At 42.6% G+C, this 19,146-nt stretch overlaps 2 protein-coding genes across 5 annotated transcripts in view; both read left to right on the top strand.

The window, feature by feature from the left end:
• The first annotated feature begins 63 nt into the window (after nt 1-63).
• On the top strand, nt 64-13,553 carry dbf4b (DBF4B-CDC7 kinase regulatory subunit). 2 transcript variants are annotated; one of them, XM_084078842.1, is made up of 12 exons: nt 64-159; nt 2,362-2,662; nt 3,461-3,652; nt 5,052-5,102; nt 5,452-5,515; nt 5,949-6,013; nt 6,129-6,171; nt 6,283-6,328; nt 8,227-8,361; nt 8,509-8,647; nt 9,513-9,646; nt 11,304-13,553. In XM_084078842.1, exons 2-12 carry the CDS (start codon nt 2,516-2,518, stop codon nt 12,862-12,864), a joined length of 2,577 nt encoding a protein of 858 aa, XP_083934968.1. In that variant the 5' UTR covers nt 64-159; nt 2,362-2,515; the 3' UTR covers nt 12,865-13,553. The 2 variants fall into 2 exon arrangements, with proteins under 2 accessions (XP_083934968.1, XP_083934969.1); XM_084078843.1 differs by having other exon boundaries at nt 6,132-6,171.
• A 2,593-nt stretch (nt 13,554-16,146) lies between these two features.
• The window catches only part of adam11 (ADAM metallopeptidase domain 11), a 62,894-nt gene continuing 59,894 nt past the window's right edge, over nt 16,147-19,146 (top strand). For all 3 annotated transcript variants that reach the window (XM_084078537.1, XM_084078536.1, XM_084078535.1), the window contains exons 1-2: nt 16,147-16,574; nt 18,895-19,055. In XM_084078537.1, the coding sequence (XP_083934663.1) occupies nt 16,511-16,574; nt 18,895-19,055 (225 nt within the window). In that variant the 5' untranslated portion in view covers nt 16,147-16,510. The remainder of the gene's footprint in view (nt 16,575-18,894; nt 19,056-19,146) is intronic.

A 19,146-nucleotide genomic window follows, 5' to 3' on the forward strand; every position in this document is an offset into this window, starting at 1 on the left:
CAGTCATATTTCAGAGCTAAACAGGACGTGACGTTTTCTTACGTCCTCATTTTGTTTGTGTTGTTTAAAACTAATGGCGGTTGGTCCTCCTCGTTGTGCTTTATAATTCACACACAGTCTGTTATAAAACACTTTCCTCTGCACAAGAACCACCAGAAGGTACGTAATGCTGCACAGAGCAGCTTCTGTGTGTTTATAATGGACTTCTACAGCGTGTCTGAGGGGGTTTTAATGTAGCCGTTTAGCTAAGCTAACGAATAAAAGGTTAAAGCCTGGGCGTATGCTGCGTCGTACGACGGTATCACTCGCCAAAAAGATCAGATCTACAAGCTGGCGACGCGTCGCCTCATTGTGCGTTGGTAGCTTGTGGATCTGTTCTCTTTTGGCCAGCGACAAAAAAGCATAGAATATTCTATCATATTCTTACACAATTAAATTCAATTATGTAAGTAAAGTATGAGACCAGTGGTGGAAAGTAACTAAGTACTCAAGTACTGTACTTACGTACAATTTTGAGGTGCTTTAACTTTGCTGGAGTCTTCCAACGTTTCGATACTTTTACTTCTACTCCCCCACATCTCTGAGGTGAATACTTTACTCAACTACAATTATTGAAAACTTTAGTTACTAGTTACTTTAGATTTTGATTACAAAACATACATTAACCACTTCGGCTTTGTATACATTTGAAAATAGCCGATCTATTGTGAGCTTGTAAATCTGCTATTTTCAAAAGATTGTTATACATCTTTACATTTTGAAAACGTGTTAAATGGACGGACATTCTGCATAATGAATACTTTCTACATTTTGATTACTGGACTTTTAATTGAGTATTTCTACGTTGCAGTATTGATACTTTTTCTTAAGTAAAGTACTTACTTTTTCCACAATAGATTTTCAGCCCATATGTTCTTCAACTGTTTTGGGTCACAGAGTAGACATCTCCTTTGTAAGCAGAAGCTCCCATGTTTTCTATTAGCTATATGGGTCAAGCAGCTTGACCCTTAAATTTGTGATCCATAACCAAGGTCCAATATAAGAAATATTTCCATAACATCAATAATGTATTGCCTAATTGTTACCAAGTATTACTCATGGTCTATTTATCTTTAATACGCTTTTAAAATAAAAAAAACTAACCAGTACATAAGAAGGCATGTTTTCAGCTGTCCAGGGGACAACAAAAAAATCTGCATTGGGGCCACAGTCAGTTAACTTGGAAAGCACACTTCAAATTTCCATTAAAAAAAATTCTACAGAGTTTGGCCCACCAGGTAGATATTGTTGGGACAGACTGGAACAACCAGTGCAGGGATTGAGGTTGCATAATGTGGTGATATGTGTGAAGCGCTTTATACTGATAAGGTGTTATGTGACTGCAGTCTGCAGGTATGGTTGTGGCTCACCATTGTGGCTTCTACCATCAGATGAAGTCCCCAACCTGCTGCCACTTTGAGGCACATCAGCTTGGTGTTAATTTTCTCTAATATTTGATTAAAAGTTTCGATTCAAGTTAAAAAAATATCTGGGATCAATTTTGAGCTTTTAGATCATGCATATTATGCTCCACTGTGATTCCCAGAATATTTTAGTATTTTTTTTCCTTTTTCTGCATAAAATAATCCATATAATCCATGACATGAACATGCTGAAATCTCTGTTGGCCCTTTGTTTGAGAGAGAAACACTCTCCTGCGCTCTGTGCATATTATGGCTACTGCACATACATATTTTTGCACATACCAGTCTTATGGACTGTACTGTAGTTCCATATTTTTTGGGTGGCGGTGGGAGACCGTTGTTTGTCCCAGGGGGGATTCAGTTTTAGCTTCACCCAGCTGATGGCTTCCCATCCCAGATGGGCGCTTTAACTAACTTGGGTTAGGGTTAGGCCGGGTCTTGCTCGGGGACACTTTGACACATAGCAGGGGCCTGGCCGTGAACTGGGGAAGGGCCTTCTGTTTCCCAGATGGCCAGATTTCACCTATGGCTGCCCATAGCTGTGAAATGTGTAATAATACGGTGTTGGGAGGGAGCTGCATGTCAGATTTAGCCTACCTCGAGACTAAACCAATGCATTTTCTTCCTTCTAATATTTCGTATGTTGTTGCTCACCTCATGGATGAATACTGTTATCTTTAACTTCATCTTAACCTATGTTAGGACCCAGGTTGTATTGTCAATCAGTCAAGCAATTAATTAAATAATGAAAACACAGGAAGGCAAAATGAAAGCATATTAAAAAAATACATTTAAAAATGTAAAACCAACAACAAGAGAAATGCCGAAAGTAGAAACCTAAGTAAAAGCAGTGCTAAAACGATGTGTCTTTAAGATTTCTTTTAAAAAATGTCCACAGATACAGCGACCCGCAGATCTCCCCCGGCAGGCTGTTCCAGAGGCTAGGACCCCAGTAACGAAAGCCTCTGGAACAGTTGGGAGACCACCAGTTCCTGAGGATAAGGGCCCTGCCGGGTGTGTAAAGTTCCCTGTGCCTGCACCAGGAGGCCATCATGGAGCAACAGGCGCCTGCGGCCAGAGGCCTCTTGGGCACACTGTGTGCTGGGGACAGTAAGCTGCAGGGGAAGTCCTTCTACTTGGACAGCGTGAAGGCTCGCTCTGTGACGCTGCTCGTGGAGGCCATCAATCTTCTGGGAGGGGTAAGCGACAGCGCACATAGATTGATGATGATTCTATGACTGAAGATGAAGGGTCCTTACTGTATATTTTACGCATGATGCGCTGCATAAGAAAATGGCTTGTATGTACGTGATTTGTCATTCAGCATACTGTATAGGCAAAATGATTGATACAGCTGAGCTTAGTATCACTTATTTTTCACAGTACTGTATAGATTATCCAGTCCTTATAGATATAGATATGTACGCTGCTGGCAGTTTGATCTGTTTATCTCTGTCACTATCATTGCCATATATACTACTGTACGCTACAGCACTGAGATCCAAATGGCACTTGCAACACACTATCCATGTAGCGTTTAGAAAGAAAGATACAACAAAAAACATTGATATCTTATCAGGAAATAATGGTCACATGGCACATACAACAGCCAATTTAGCTATTTTTTGAAAACTTTTCCAGATTTAGACTATAATGACATGCCCAAATAATGTTGAAACTGTTGACAAATTGGGACACATTGGTTGCATAATTGCAGATACCGATGTCCCCATGTAGGGCGAAGTATAAATCGGGCTATAGACTATATATTATGCATACATAGAGGCATTGTATGGGTTCGGCCTGCTTCAAACTCATTAGGCATCAGCAGCAATGGAGCACAATTGATAGTTGGCAGCACATTTAAGATTTCCCTTTAAATCCACTCAACATTTCTTTAGCAGAAATGTCTAGCTTTTTAGTCAACTAGCTTTGTGCAACTATGGCCACTATGGTTGACTGGACTGATCCTGGGATGTTTTGTTTGTCTTCTGCAGAAGGTCGAGAGTTTTCTGCACAATGACGTGAGCTTTGTGGTGACTGGAAACCAGGAGGGACTGAAGGAGAAGAGGTGTGCGATCAGCAAAGTGGGCTCCAAAGGGACGAGTGGAGACGTCTGTCGCTCCACACAGAGAGAGAACATCCCCAGCAGTGGCCACACACAGCGACCAGGGACCCCTCGACCTCCGGTATACACAACACGCATTGTTTGAGCTGGGCATTACAATGGACGAATGTCACGTTTTCTCCAAACGTCCTTGCTGACAGAAATTCAGCAATGTACCTCAATGATTTAATACTTAATTTAATTACATTTGACTTCAGTTAAAGGGCAAGCAACATAATTGGGGATATCTTGATATCTTGATCTTGAAAATGTTCATATTGCTTATTGAAGTGTTTCCTATTGGATAATTGTGTATATTGTCTAGCCTTACAGTAGATGCACCCCGATACTATACTGTGCATCAGTATCATGCCGATGTACTGTATACCTATCTCTGGATTGGGATATTGTCTATAAGGACGTTTAGCTATTGGTTTGATCATTTCTTTCCTAATATTATCTTACTTAAAGTTTAATTCCTGCTTAGTAGCTCTTTGCTGTGGCATTGATTACAGTGTCTGCTTCACACTCCTACAGTTAAAGACATTCATGGCTGCTCCTTAATTCAACCACAGTTTTCTATAATTAGCCACTGTGTAGCTTCAGCTGTGGGTTAAGTGCCTTGCTCAATAGCTCATCAAGGGTATTTATAAGTGAAGAGGTTTCTCCTTCACTGGGGACAATGACAAAGTGCTCTTAGTGCCTCTCTGTTTAAAAATAGCAGACTTTTGAGTCATTAATTATGACAGTGTGTTCCGTCTCATACACCCTACTTATCTCTGCCAGGCCGCAGGGCCGATCAGCACCACATTACTTGAGCAGACCGCCAGTAGGCCAAAGAAGTACCTGCACGCATTGTTTTTTCCCCACATAGGTTTTATATTTCTGTAAATATTTAACTTGATGGAAGGGTGCTGTTTGATAGGGCTGAAACCTTGCCCAAGTCACATATCATAGATGCCTCAGAGATGACTGGCATCATAGACCACTGGTTCTCAAAGTGGGGTTCGGGGAGGAGGGGACCCCCTCAGGGGTCCTTGATTTGGTTCCAAGTGGTTCCCAGCATAATTTGTTAAGATACCATCAAAATCAGTTTAACCACTGTAACCCAATATACATCGTCTATTTTCAAAAAATCTTGAAAAAGTTTTGAATATTTTCCAAACATTTTAACAACAAAAATCTTGTATGGGAGTACATGGCACGAAATATTTTCTGATGGGGGTCTGCGGCCAAATGCATATTCATTTGGGTTTCCTTGACATGAAAAAGTTTTGAGAACCACTGTCATAGACGACCCCAGATGTGGAGTTCACCCGGCCTGGCAGAGATATACTGAGTGTACCTTTCTAGATTAGTGTAAGTGTATTCATAGCAACGTTATTGCACTCACATGCTGCCATCCATTAGGTGAGTCAAACAACATTGCTTTGGTGTACATCACGTTTTATTAACAACTTAATCTCTGTTACTAATTGCAGCCTTGTGGCAGCCGTGGCAAGGCTCTACTTGAAAAAGCCATTCGCAACAATGTGAGTACTTCAGTTTGATATGTGCTATTGTTCAACCCGTAGATCAGTGGTTCCCAAAGTGGGGCCGAGGGACCCTTAGGGTTCCCGGTTCCAGGTCTGTAACTCCGAGAGGGTCCATTTTCAAATATAAAAAAATCAGAAATAGTGCATTTTTTGATTATGAAGCCTAAAAGGCTACATATGTTCCAATTTTCAATTAATCGTCAACTTAAACAGCCCTACATTTGGTTCCATTTGTACACTCTCAAGAGTTATAGGGGTCCTTGAAATGAAAAGGTTTGAGAACCGCTGACGTAAATGGATGTTCTGAGAATACAGTGGGCCCAGAGTTAATATGTCTGCCTTGCAGGGACAAGCGACCAGTGTTTTGGCCAACGCTCGATCCTGGGGAGTGAAGATCTTGTTTGTGGATGGTATCCTTTTAACTGTCTAGTGTTTTCTGCAGAAGAACAATAACCTCTTGCAGCAAGCCATGCACTGAATGCGTCGCAATGCATTGTGAGCTTGCACATCCGCCGGCTATTTTTATTCTTTGAACACGTTAGACATTTATTTTTTAAATGTTGAATATTTTTGCCTATAAGGACATGTCCAAAACGGGGATAAAGAAAAACTTAAGAAACCCATGCCGGGGTGGTTAAGATTCTGGCATGACTTTCAGTTTGTATGTATTAATAAGCAGACATCTTTGATTCGGTATAATCTATTACACCTCCGCTTCCAGCAGGTGGCATCTTGTGTATGTGTGTTGAATGTTTGTACTGTTAACCATCTCACACAATTTAGGTTCTAATCACAGTGCACTCGGGAGCCATGTTATTGCATTTTTCCTTAATGCATTTTAAGATGTCCTTTTATACCTGCAACGTTTATCAAGAGACAGCTTCAATACCAAACACAGTGGACCAGAGGTACATTGCTTTCTGTTATAATTTGATTGCATTTTTTTTGTTCTGATGATAAAGAAACTATTCAGTGTATGAGCAGCTCATTGATTTGTGAAATGAACTTTTGTTTTTCATTCAGCAGAAGAATTCCACTAGATGTCTTACTGCTCGTGTTATCAAAGGTTTGTTGATACATTAGTATTGTTATATATATTTATTTCCACGTAATCCTGTAAGTATTTCTGCACAGAGTGGCTTGTTTTATTTGTTTTGTCATTTCTCCTCTTCTACAGCTGTATCTTTGCGGTCCCCCTACCTCAAAGTTGAAGACTTGAGCAGGTGCGTAGCATTTGTCCATTCTGTGTGTTTATTTCATTTGATTCTTTTGCGCACCTATGAAGGAAATTTGAATCCAACTGCAACTCTATCCTTAGAGACCTGTAGCTCCACTGTACCCAAGCTATCTCCAAAAAAATCCCTCTAAACTCTCCCTGACCTCCCCTCATCATGTAAAAAGATCCTATCCTTCCACTACAGACGGACCACAGTTCAGCCTGTGCAGCAGAAATTTTAAAGTTTAATTCTGACCTCCAAGGGTAGTACAGCCCTAAAAACATCTGCATCGCAACTGGGACTCGGCATCGCTTACCAGCTTTTCGTTCTCTGCCAGGGCCACCCGACTAAGAAAGCCTAGCTACTCATAGTATTTATTAAGAGGAGGAGAACGAGCAGGTCAGGTCAGGGTATCTCCTAGAGCTGGCCATGGAACTATTGCTTGTTTAGCTCCAGAACGGACACTTTCCCACAGCTCAAATTCCAAAAGGTGAAACGACAATGGGACGGCGGTCACCTGTCCCCGCGTTCGTTGTTCCTCTTACCCCCCAGTGGGCGTTGTGAAGGCTTGTGTTTCAGCCCAAGATGAATTTTCTTAACCCATTAAGACCGGGAACGCATCTGTGTCTTTTTAAGATTTATTTGGCTATTTAAAAATAGAAGATATACAAGCTCATAGCTTGAGCTTTTAGATCTGCTATTCATTTTTTTATCGTGATTTTTTTTTTTTCTTCAAATCTATTAATATATATTCTGCAAATGTCTTCTAAATCCTAACCGTTTAAAAAAAAAACGTATGTTGCTATATCAGTGGTTCCCAAACTTTTTCATGTCAAGGACCCCCAAAATGATATGTATTTAGCCGCGGACCCCCATCTCAAAATATTTAGTTCCAGGGACCCCCAGAAGTTGTAACAGAGTTCAAAATGTTCGCTTTAGAAAATATATATATTCAAAGATTCACGATTAAAAAAAAATAGCAGATCTACTCGGTGCCGTGCTATGAGCTTGTATATCTGCTATTTTTGAATATCCAAATAAATCCAAAAATGACACGGATGCGTTCCCGGTCTTAAAGGGTTAATTGAACTTGTTCAGGAGTCCCGCCTGGTAATGTGACATGAGGCCTCAGTGGTGGCGCTCCCCCGGAGCTCGGAGCTCCAAGCGGGGGATAAGATTTCTCTGGCAGCTGGGCTGTGGCAGGCTCCGCTGCCCCACTGCAGCAGGGGGATCTCTGTGTGCTAACAACTCTATTCAGTGGCTCTGTCATTTCAACTAATTAAAGGGATTAGACCCCATATTATATGAAATTGAACCTGTGACATCTGAAACAAGTCGCACGTTTCGGTTGCATAATAAGGTTCTCACATTATGCCATAGTACGGTCATCATCCCTTTAGCCACTTTCACCCTGGCGTCCCTATTTTGCCCATGTGAACATGAGAAAAACATTTCAGGACTAAAATAACGAGTCTGAATAAAACAATTGTGGAGCTACAGTACAGTAGGTGGCCAGTGACTTTGACCAGTTTCACTTTCAAAACCTTTGCATCATGCATGTCACACAAACATAATGCAATGCGTTTTGTTGATATAACAAGTTTTTTCATATAGAGTCCTATCCACAAATCCACCTTTAACTTCCACAATCCACATTATCAAAACCATTGGTGTTGAGTGCCGCATTGTTTGTGACATGCATGATGCAAAGGTTTTGAAAGTGAAACTGGTCCAAGTCACTGTCCACCTACTGTAGTCGATTGGCTAAACTATAAAATAGGACTTAAGTTGTTAATAGTAAAAGTTTTTTATTTCCTCAGCTGAATTCAATGATGTTTAACATGTTTTATGTGACCTCATTCTAAAATCTGATATTGAAATGTCTCTTCCTGCTGTGTCACTAGGAAATTCAAGCCCCTGCTTATGCAGTCCATGACTATGCCCACTCTGTATTATGGGGGTCGCTTCAGTCCTTTTGAGCCCCCCCCTCCTCCTCGGCCAGAAGGAACGGCAAAAGAGAAAAGACGGGATAAACACAGGTTTGTTACTGTACTGTGCATCATGCATACCGACTTGAGAAATCAGCAGTTGATATTTTTCACATACTGTAAGAGAATATCTAACAGATTATGTTAAGGTTTTGAGTTACTTCAGAGCCTCATGTACACCATGTCTTTGTTAAACAGGGACGCGGGAAAGGCTATGAGAAGCAGCCAAAACAAACCCCAAAGTCCAACGGATCTTAGCCCTTTACCTCGCCAGAGCCGCAAAAAGGACATGGGCTACTGTGAATCCTGCCATCTACCCTATGTCAATCAGGAACAGGTGGGGCTCTTTGTAAAAATAAATGAATGGTGTTTTATGTTTTAGATGTATCCAAATAGGAACAAATTACTAAGTTGACTGGATGTAGCTATGTCAGAAATCACATCCATGATACACATGGTACATTCCTTTGCTATTTATCACATAAACTCCTTTGCCGAATACTTCCTCCTCTAATGGAACACGATCACAATTTACATGAAGATATGTTGTGGATACGTAGTCTGTTTTTAGTTGCTTTAATACATCCAAGTTTTTAAAGAATAAACAAAGGGAGGGCATCCTTGCAATAAAATCATATTTTTGTGTCCAGTGGTCAAAACCTTGCATCTAATAGTAACACTTTCTCAGGTGGAACTGTTCTATGCAATCTTTTGTTTTTATGGTATGGCTCTGGAAGACACTAGTCATCTCTGACAAGGTCTGTGTGTCCAGAGCTAATCTCCCAAACCGCTGGACCGATCAGTGCCAAACTTTTTTATGCACGCTCCCATTAGGCCACAGAAGTACCTCCACTCATTTATTTTTCCAAAGTATGTTAAAACATTTTTTTATATTTAAATTACATTTTAGAATAAAAGACAATGGTGCTGAGCTGAAGCCTTCACCAAATTTTAAGTCATACATCATAGATGCTGATGCTCACAGACGACTGACCATCATAGATGACTAATGTCTTATCTACATAGAACGTGGTTCTATGTAGATCCCGAGATCCACATAATTACTACGTATTTCACAATAATGTTCTCTTCTGTCTTTGCAACTTTACCTAACGTTTCTTTCCTATAGGATTTGGTGTATTCTGTACGTAATGTCATGTGTTGTGTTTGTCATCATGTTGGCTCTTTTCTGTCCCTTGCAGCACTTGCAGTCTGATGAGCACCGTGCTTTTGTCCTGGATGCTTCTAACTACGTGGAGGTGAACCAGCTGGTGGCTGACATGCATCCAGGTTTCTCTCTCAATCCTCCACAGCAAACGCGAGCAGTGCCGACCCGGTGGGTGTTACCAATGTGTTATTTACAATCGCATATCTTTGCTCTTTTAATTAACCATATGAACCCTAGCGTCTCTATTCTAGGGGGGAACATTCGGTTAAGATGTGACTCATTGTGGGCTTGTAGCATATACTTAGCCTATAAAACATTATTTGGTACGGTACGTTAATGCAATAGAAGTAAGTTACACATCTGCTGTGGTTGGAGGTGGTCACCCTACGACACTTTTCAGATATTTCACGTATGACATGAATATAAAGTGTAAAGTTGACTAAATATCAAGCCTGAGGAACCGAATATAACATGGTGCCACACTTCTCCATTGAACTTCAATGGACACGGCCGCCATGTTCTTTTCTGTCGGCCCCGTTTCTTTGAATGGTGTGCTCGACCTCTACACAGTGAAATCCTCAGCGTTGATTTATCTCTTACAATTAAACCAAATGGACCAATAAGGGTACATTTGGTTCCATTTGTTCACTATGAGTTACAAATTGGTGTTAAAGGAGAATTACAGCCAACGTTATTCTTACCTTTGTTATGACGTTATGATATCCTAGGACGAGTGGTACAGTACCTGACCGGAAGTGTCGTGAAAACTCGGGTTACGGTCGAGCGCAAGAACAACAGGTTGCATAATGTTCTCTCACTGACTGTAAACATCACATCTCTCCAGGAAAAACGAAAGAAAAAGATATTAAATTACGCGATTTCAAGCAAGACCTATAGGCACGAGTTTTTAACTGGCGGATCCGTTATGGAATTTCTGTACTTTACCGATGCACGTACAGTATAGACAAATAGCATTTTATTAATGAACAAAAGAGGATTTCCAAAGAAGTACTGCTTGACAAAAAAGGTGTGAAATGCAGACTTGCAAAGAAAAAAAATCCAAGGCACTCACGTCTCACGTGAAAAAATATATGAATTTATTTAGAGCAAGGCAAATGAGTATGACCAACGCGTTTCGACCTAGAAGGTCTTCATCAGGGTCTGTCAAAATGTTATTAATTTTAGTCCTAGATTGCAGCTTTAATTAGGATGAGCTTCTTCTTTCTCCAAGGTGTATTATTATTTGTGTCCACCTCCATCCAACTCATGACCTCTTGAGCTAGCTGGAGGATTACTTGTGGGAATTTTAAACTGTTTTAAGTCGTACTTGTGTGTTGTCAATATTTACTCATTGTTTACTGTTTGTCGTGTTACATTTTACACAAAAGGTTTCTTGTTTTAGCTTTAATTTAATTACATGGCTTTGTTGAATACCAGTCAGATCAATTAAGGCATTCTATGGCCTGCTATTTACCAGTGCTGTGCCTCAAATGTTGCTATGGGTGCAGTTCCAATTGTAGAATCTAATGAACTTTTATTTATAGCTTATATGCTAATATAAAATTTAAGAAAATCAATATTTATTCATTATTGAATTTGTTCATAAAGTAGCCGTGTAATAAGCAGGATGATGTACAATGAACTGGTCATCATTGAAAAGATAAATGATGCCGGTCTCTAACGCAGAGCTCCTGCATTACCCTGAAAATAAAAGTCCTGCTCTACATTGTACTGTAATTGATGCATGGGTAGATGGGTGACTGGTTTGTTAATTTTATATTGTCGATTCAGAAACAAATAATAATGTTTGTTGTTGGTCTTGCAGGCTGCCAACTCCTCCTCCACCCATTCAAGTGCCCAGTCCAGCTGAGCTGGAGCTTCTCACAGATTTGGAGACAGAGCACGCTCTCCAGGCCCTGCTGATCCAGGTCCAAGCTCCAAGCCCTCACACGAAGCCTCTGTCCTCCAGCCCGGCTGGCCCAATTCCAGTACTTCCAAATGCTGACAGCCAGCCTTCCCACCCCAGTCCCATCACCCCCCGACTGGGCAGCCAGCCTTTCCACCCCAGTCCCACCTTGCCTGGCAGGGTGGGACTGGGGTGTCCTCGGTCCTCTAACACAGACAGCCAGCCCTCACACCCCAGCCCCACCACCCCTCGACTGGACAGCCAGTCCGACGGTCCCCGCTCAGCTGTCCTGCGGTCCGATCCCCCTCTTCTAACTCCCTACTCGGACTCCCCTGACCACCTGCCACCAGTCCTCAGCCCCCAAGTCCCAGATGACCTCCTGGAGCCCCACAGCTCCTACTCACAGCCCCCCTTTCTCAGTTCTCATCCATATCTACCCGAGGAGTTTGATATGGAAATCCTCGGTCCTCTAACACAAATGCAAACAGAGGTTGTTTGCCAGGTTGTACCAGGTCATTCGAATAGAGAGGGTCAGCCTCTGTCGTTCAACAGGCTCATGCACCCCAACAACAGCGATGAGCATCCTGGTCAGGCTGTACGTAGATCACGGTCCCTCCCTCGGCTGTCAACGACGGTACCAAATGGCGGAAAGCGTTACTGTTCGGCCAGCCCCGAGCGCAACCCGAGGAAAAGAAGGAGGGTGTCCTTAACTAGTTCCCAGAGGTTGCGACCAATCTTTTGCCCCATTACCTACAGTAATCCAGAAGACAGCGTAATGCCAGTAGCTGAGGCTGACTTATTAATGGCCACGTCGGCAAACCACACCTCAATCTGTAGTGCTGCATACAGCATACCAGCTGTGGAACACGTTTATTTTAACACAGATCAGCAACAGAACTTAGATCTCGTTGAGACACATGTCCCAAAATCGACCCTGCAGTTTTTGCAGACGTACAAGCTCCGTCCAAGCCAACTGGTTCTTAACACGTCCCTTGTTCCTAGTTTACCGAATTTCCCTCAGTGGTTAGGGCACATGGTTGACATTTCAAGTCTCTGTGGCACGTCTGTTAAACCAACCTGCACGGAGACAACTGCCCGTGCTGAGACTCGCACCGCACAGATGCCTGATCCCTCTCTATACTCTCTGTGCGATAAATCTCACTGCCCCGCGTCCAGTGAAGAATCCCGCTCTTGGTCCTTAGCCCCAGAGATGGCTGCCCTCTCCCCGTCGTCCTCGGACTCAGACTGGGACTGCGATCTACTGGCTCGGCTTAACCCTAACACTCAAACCTCCCTCCTGCCCGGTCTGGGCCAAGAGCTTCTCCACAGGCCCTGCACCGGTATGAACAGCAACTACGAGTCCCGCCTGCACTCGGTACTCCATTCGCCGCTGACCCCACCAGCCTCGTTCTGCGGGGAGGAAACTGACCCGTCTGCATTTTCCAGAACCGTGATGCAAATTGTTGAGGTTCAGCATTGAGGATGGTGAATCTGTGGCGTTCTCAGGCGTTACATGATGAGCTAAAAGACTGACTTTTATGAATTAATTTTATGATTATACCACCACTTTTAGAAATGTATTTTTGTACTTTTTGTTTTAAAGAGCTGCTTATTTAAGGTTTTATACATATCTAAAGCATGCTTTTAAAATTATGAATTATTTTCCTGCCCCGGCCCGAATTCCCCACTGATGCACACGGGACGCCAGTCCATATTTTGTATGTTGTGAATGTGCTGACTCAAGGCTTTCTGCAGCTACGTCCGGAAACACACGTCAGTATTGAGAATTTAATGAGGCTATGCTGAAAGGGACATTACTCAATTAGTTTAAGTGCTCTGTGTCTGGATCGGAGCCCACTCATGCCTCTGTCGACCGTCAAACAGGACTTAACGTGCTGAGAGGAGTGTAGTAGCCACGCCTGTCGCTAGCCACAAAGCTGTCTAATTAATGTCAAAAGGGCTCGTTGTCTTTTTGTGAAGGTGGTCCAACAATACTGTGTTTTGAAAAGGCACCTGCTGCGTAGCAAGGCACGCGGAGCCTTGCTCACCGCAGTGCACTGCAGCTGCACCCATGCAGCCGTTCCATATGGCCCTCGGTTGTTTCTGTCAGCACTTTGGTAGCAACAATAATATGACTTATGAAGGTTTTGTTGATGAATTTCACCCGTCGCCCGTCAAAGAAACACCTTTACTCTGAATCATCCTACATGAATAGTATATTGCCGCCGGCGGCTAGTTACCCAGCTCCAAGATTCACATTACAAAGAGTAATAATATCTGTTCCTTCATTTAAGATTATTTGAATAACCCATGTCAGACTATGTACATCAGCGTGGTTTATACTCTTTGGATGTTTTTAACTAGTAAACTATACTATGATAACTACAATCACAACATGCAAAGTAAAAGGCAACACTTGTTTAACTTATAAAAATGTAACAAATGGCCAGCTCTTTGCATAATGTGCAAATTTGATTATGAATTTTAAATAAATGTTTTTAAATAAGTTTAAAATGTTCATTATTGTGAGAATGGCTTTTAGAAAAAGCTGTTGCTGAAGTCGAGCAGTGTGAACCAGTAAGTGGCAAGTTACATGGTATGATTTTCACTGATGAGTGATTAGTCTTGGTATGGTATGGTAGGATATTCATTGTATTTAGTCTACCTGTATCATCATGGTATGATTTTTCAATCTGTGGTTAGGCAGATTGAGTGTCGATTTATATCAGAATGTTCAAATTGACCCATAACACTCAGGACTGTACAGTGTGTTGTTGTCTCATAATGCTGACGGTGTGCTTATGGTCTAGAGGAGAAGAAGCACACGGGGAGGGGAGGAGGCGTCAGAACATTCAAGGACAGCGGTTCGGTCGATGTGTCCTTTGAGCTCACCACTCCTCTCTGCATAGCATCCCGCTGACATGCACAATATTTGATACCCAAGTCCCATGTCTTGTAAGGTTTTTTTTCCCTCTCAATTCAACCTTTAAACTGTTTTGTCCTTTTCAGACCCAGCGTCTCTCTTCCGTCATGGTCAAGGCAGCAGCTGAACAATCTTTTTTTCAACCAGAAATGCTTCTCATGATGAAAGAGAAAGGTGGTGGTGCAGTGATAAAATTAGGTCCGTGATCTTTTTTAGCTTGGACAAGCTGTTACTGTGCCTCAGTTGAAGTGACAACCACTTCACGCAACATATTTTTGAATAGTTATGTTCACTCAGATGCCACAGTTGGATGTTCTAATATAAATTCAATAATATTGTGTATAAAGACTTGTTCTAGTGTCGTCATCGTAACTTGGCAACAGACGGCAAAGCCTGGTTTCACATTTAAACCTAATTACTTGTCTATGAATAAATACAGAAATTCCAAGGCACTTGAATTTGATTATAAAATTGCTATCTATTGGAGTTCACAACCAAATGACCATGTTGGGGTGTAATGTTGCCCTCTACACCAGTTATTGATGTGATATCTATCCAGATACTTTAGTGTCTGTATGTTAGAGAATGCATTTTAACCACTTAAGCCCTGGTTTATACTACGTTGTACGATGGTGTCGTGCAGCAAAAATAGCCATGTAGATGATTTCACTATTCTTTTTTTCATTTGAATCATTTCACCTAGGAACACCAGATTGAAAGTGTTTTAGTCCAAGATTTATTTACACTCGGCGCTCTGTGATCCCAAGTGTTCTGGACTTCTGGACCTTTTGAAAGTTTTAGTCTTTCAGTTAAAGGCTGTCAAATTAAATGGGCCCTGCCTGGAAATAACAGTGGATGTAATTATGCAATTTGAGCATTTGTGTGTGTCTTCAAAAGTTTGCCAATGACACAATAGCATGAACCACAATTAATTGCATTTAGAAAGGTAGAATAACCCATAACACCAGATTAATGTAATTAACTGCTTGGTTGGACAGAACACCTGTTGTAGCCTACCTGGTGGAGAAGAGCAACAGGACTCCACAGCAAGAGCAAATAAGGTATTTCATTTGCCATGAAATGTGAGTGTAAGGCATTACTTCCATAATTATTAACGCCTATGTTTTGCCTATAATTATTTTCTAGGCACCCAATTCGATGTCCTCTAACACTTTCCTGGAGGTTGGGTCCAGAAAGGGACCACCAGGCCAGGGGTCCAACTCCAAATGCACTCTGAGAGTGTACTAATGCATTTCACTCTGAGTCAATTAACACTGATGAATTTACAGTGTAATTGGTGTTTAAGAGATAAAACTTTATTTTTTATTTTTCATCAAATGTGGGTCTATGCCTAATGCATGTCAAACTGGGGGTCAAATGACACGTCGTACGATGGTGTCGTGCACCAATGTTGCTCTGTATTTTTATTTTATTTTTTTACGTAGGCAGGCACTCCTTTTTTAAAGGGGTTTCTTAATTATAATTATACAATCAAGGCAAAATGAGTACCCAATGGAACAGTAGCCCCCCCCCCCTCCCTCTTTTGTCAACGACAAGTATTGAGCTTGTATGTGTTTTCCGCGCGCGACACCGCCGTGCGACGAAGTACATAAACTGGTCTTGATTCGCCCCGCGCGCGCATTCATGTTCACACCGTTTGCTTTGAAGACGACGCGCAGCAAAAAAAAAGCACTGCAGCGGCCGTTTGGCAGAACGACCGACGTCTGGTCGAGGAGGAGAGAGAGACGCTCGGTTGGCGGACACATTTCCATAGACGCGAAAAAACACGCTGACCACCATCCATCATGACGACTTTTCTGTTCGGAGACTGACTGGCCGAAGGAGCTCCACCACCACTAACATTCAAATGTCTTTTTTATCATTCCCTTCGGAAGAAGAAGCGAGGAGAAGGAGGCGGAGGAGGCGGTTGTGAGAAGATGCGTTTTTGAACCCCATATACCCGCCCCGGTCTCTCTCAATCTCTCTCTCTCTCTCTCTCTCTTTGTGCCCCGGCGGTATATCAACCACAACACGACCACCAGACCACCCAAACCAAACCAAACCAAACCACCTGGGCTGTGTCTTTCTCCGTCTTCTATCAGCAGCCCACCTGTGTGACTGACTGACTGCATGTGCATCATACATGTGAGGCCGGGGGGACTATAATGTGAGAGGCAGAGAGAGGAGGAGAAGCATCATCATCATGCTGGCTGCTGTCACCTGCTGCTGCTGCCGCCTGCTGCTGCTGTTCGCCGCACTGACCACAGGTGAGAACACTGGTTGGTTCTCAGAGACATTTTCCATGTCAATTAAAACCCAGTGGCTCTCAACCTTTTCAGCAGGCCGTGACCCCCCCCAAAAGAATCCTATTTGAACTGGGGAGTGGGACCCCCCATTTTGTTTGACTCCGTTCTTCTAGCTCTGGACTGGTCCATAGCCTGGAAGGAGAACTCCTTCTAAGGCTATGGACCAGAGCTAACTCCGTTCCACAGATTCATATTGTGGAAATACGAGATCTACAAGCTCACAACGCCTTGCGTTGTGAGGCATTGTGAGCTTGTAGGTCGGCTATTTTCACAATGTTTGCCTCTTTATTATTTTATGTTATTTGACTATTTGGCCAATGTTTTATAGTATAGTTTGTTGATTACTTTTGATTCAGTAATGGTCTTTTTTTTAAGGTTTTAAAAAGGTCTTAAAAGTCCTTAAATTGTCACTTCACTAATCACTATCATCTGGGGACCCCCCCCAAAACAAAACCCCCCTGGGGGTCCCGACCCACAGGTTGAGAACCAAATGAATATTGTAGCGACCCCGCCAAAGACCCGGGCCGTAACTTGCTCCTTCAAGGGAGCAATATAGCTCTCTTGGCGTTGCTTGATAACCTGCCGGTCTGGCGAGCTGGAGACCAGGGTTCGATTTCCAGCTCGGTGCGCAAAACGGTACAATATGTATGCATTTGGCCACGGACCCCATAGGCCTACTTGAAAAGATTTTGTGGCAGGGACCCCCCCCCCCCCCCCCCCCCCCCCCCCAGAAGAGAATATTTATGTTATAAAAAACTGTCTTATTTTTTATGTTTTCAATTATTCCAACTTGTTCATATTTTTTCAAGATTAAAAAAAAAAACGGTCTATAAGCTTGTAGATAGGCTATTTTTGAATAGCCGAAGTATAGCATAGGGTTAAAGTGCTATATCTTCATTAATTTTGCCGTGGGCCCCTCAAATCCCTTCAAGGACCCCTGGGGGTCTCCGGACCCCACTTTGAGAACCGTCTGCAAGAAACCCCCAGGCATAGGCATAATCTATAACATGTCATGTGTCAACAACATGCATGTCACATGTAGATGGATGGGCATGGATTGAGATGCACTGATCTGCAATCAGATTAATGTGCAAAATAAAGAAATAATCAGAGTTGGAGAAAATGCATGCAAGAACTGAATTTGAGGTTAAATGTGACCACTAGGGGGTGACAATTGCCTTCCCCCTGAGACCCCAAATGACGCCCCGCAGGGAGACCCGGGTTCGAATTAGGGGTGCATGATAGTGTCGCTGTCGCTTGCCGACAAGAACAGATCTACAAGCTGACATTACAAGGAGCTGGTAGATCTGTTCGCGTTGGCAAGCGAGACTGTGACACCGTAGTAGGCCTACTATAATATTATTAATATACAGTAGGATATTCATATATTTTTTTGTCAGGGTTTTTTTCTTTTATATATTTTAAATTAATCATATATTCTGTTGCATGCATTTCCACAAGCAGCACACTTGTTGGAGCCTTAAAATGTACTGGGGTAGAAATGCTCCATTGAAATTAGAGGCTAGCCTAGTGGTGGCAAAAATGCACCCCAGCCAATAGATCTTAAATGACTTGATATCATTTACTCGTCCAGGTTAATCTTAACACTAAACTGCACTTGTTGCACGGGCAAGTGAATAGGCTACACAAAAATGGGTTAAAATAGATAGGCTAGTTACAGAAGATGACAAGATTTTGTATTTGAACCGTCTTCAAAGGATTCACTGTTGTACCTTATTTTTACTTGTTGAAGCTGCAATCCGTAACATCCGTAAGTTCACCTCCACCCATCTCCACGGTCCACACCCACCCTTGTCTCCCATGTCATGTGGGACATCCTACCACTCAAGAGGGAATCCTCGCATGGGTGACAGTGACATTGCACGTATGAGCTTCAGGCCTTACTACAATATTTATGTCTCAATGGAATAAGAGTAGCTGGAGACCTCATCCAACCACTGCAGATGTGCTAATTATATTGTATTCACATACTCTACTGTACAGATTGGTTAAATGAACGTTGTATTCATTCAAATAAGGATTGTATCTTATTCTTTAACACATTGAATGTTGGTTGTTGACCACTTGAACCCCAGTGTCCATATTCAGGGGGGAGGGTGGGCATTAGCCAAAAATAGACCATCTACGATCTTATTTTTGCAGAAGAGATTCGGTGTAGGCGGGGGAAAAAGTGGTCAAAGGTACAGTTGTAACTCAAGTCCAGTTCTCTAAGACTGCAGGGGTTTAAAGTGGTTAAGAAGCCCTGTGTGTTCTGCTGCAGGTCTGAGCCTGTGGGAATGGGACAACCTGGAGGCAGACCCCCTGTCTCCTGCCCAGGTCGTGGTGCAGCCCAAACGGCTCGTACAGCAGATCCACTCTGATGGAGAGCTGCCCCACGGCCACCTGGACACCCGAGTCAAAAACCTCACCGCAGGAGTGCAGGTGAGTCTGTCTGTCTCTCCTCTGACAACGGCTGAATACATCTGTTTGACAATGCTCAAGAGAGAGTTGCCTTACCAAGCTTTACAAAGGT

Source organism: Gymnoscopelus microlampas (genome assembly GCF_963454915.1).
Source record: "Gymnoscopelus microlampas genome assembly, chromosome: 14".
NCBI lineage: Eukaryota > Metazoa > Chordata > Actinopteri > Myctophiformes > Myctophidae > Gymnoscopelus > Gymnoscopelus microlampas.

Excerpts from the sequence above, each read along its gene's own strand:
- dbf4b (XM_084078842.1), top strand. The coding sequence starts at position 2,516 with ATGGAGCAACAGGCGCCTGCGGCCAGAGGCCTCTTGGGCACACTGTGT. Across the intron at positions 3,653-5,051 it reads CAGGGACCCCTCGACCTCCG|CCTTGTGGCAGCCGTGGCAA; the intron begins GTATACACAACA and ends TACTAATTGCAG. Across the intron at positions 9,647-11,303 it reads ACGCGAGCAGTGCCGACCCG|GCTGCCAACTCCTCCTCCAC; the intron begins GTGGGTGTTACC and ends TTGGTCTTGCAG.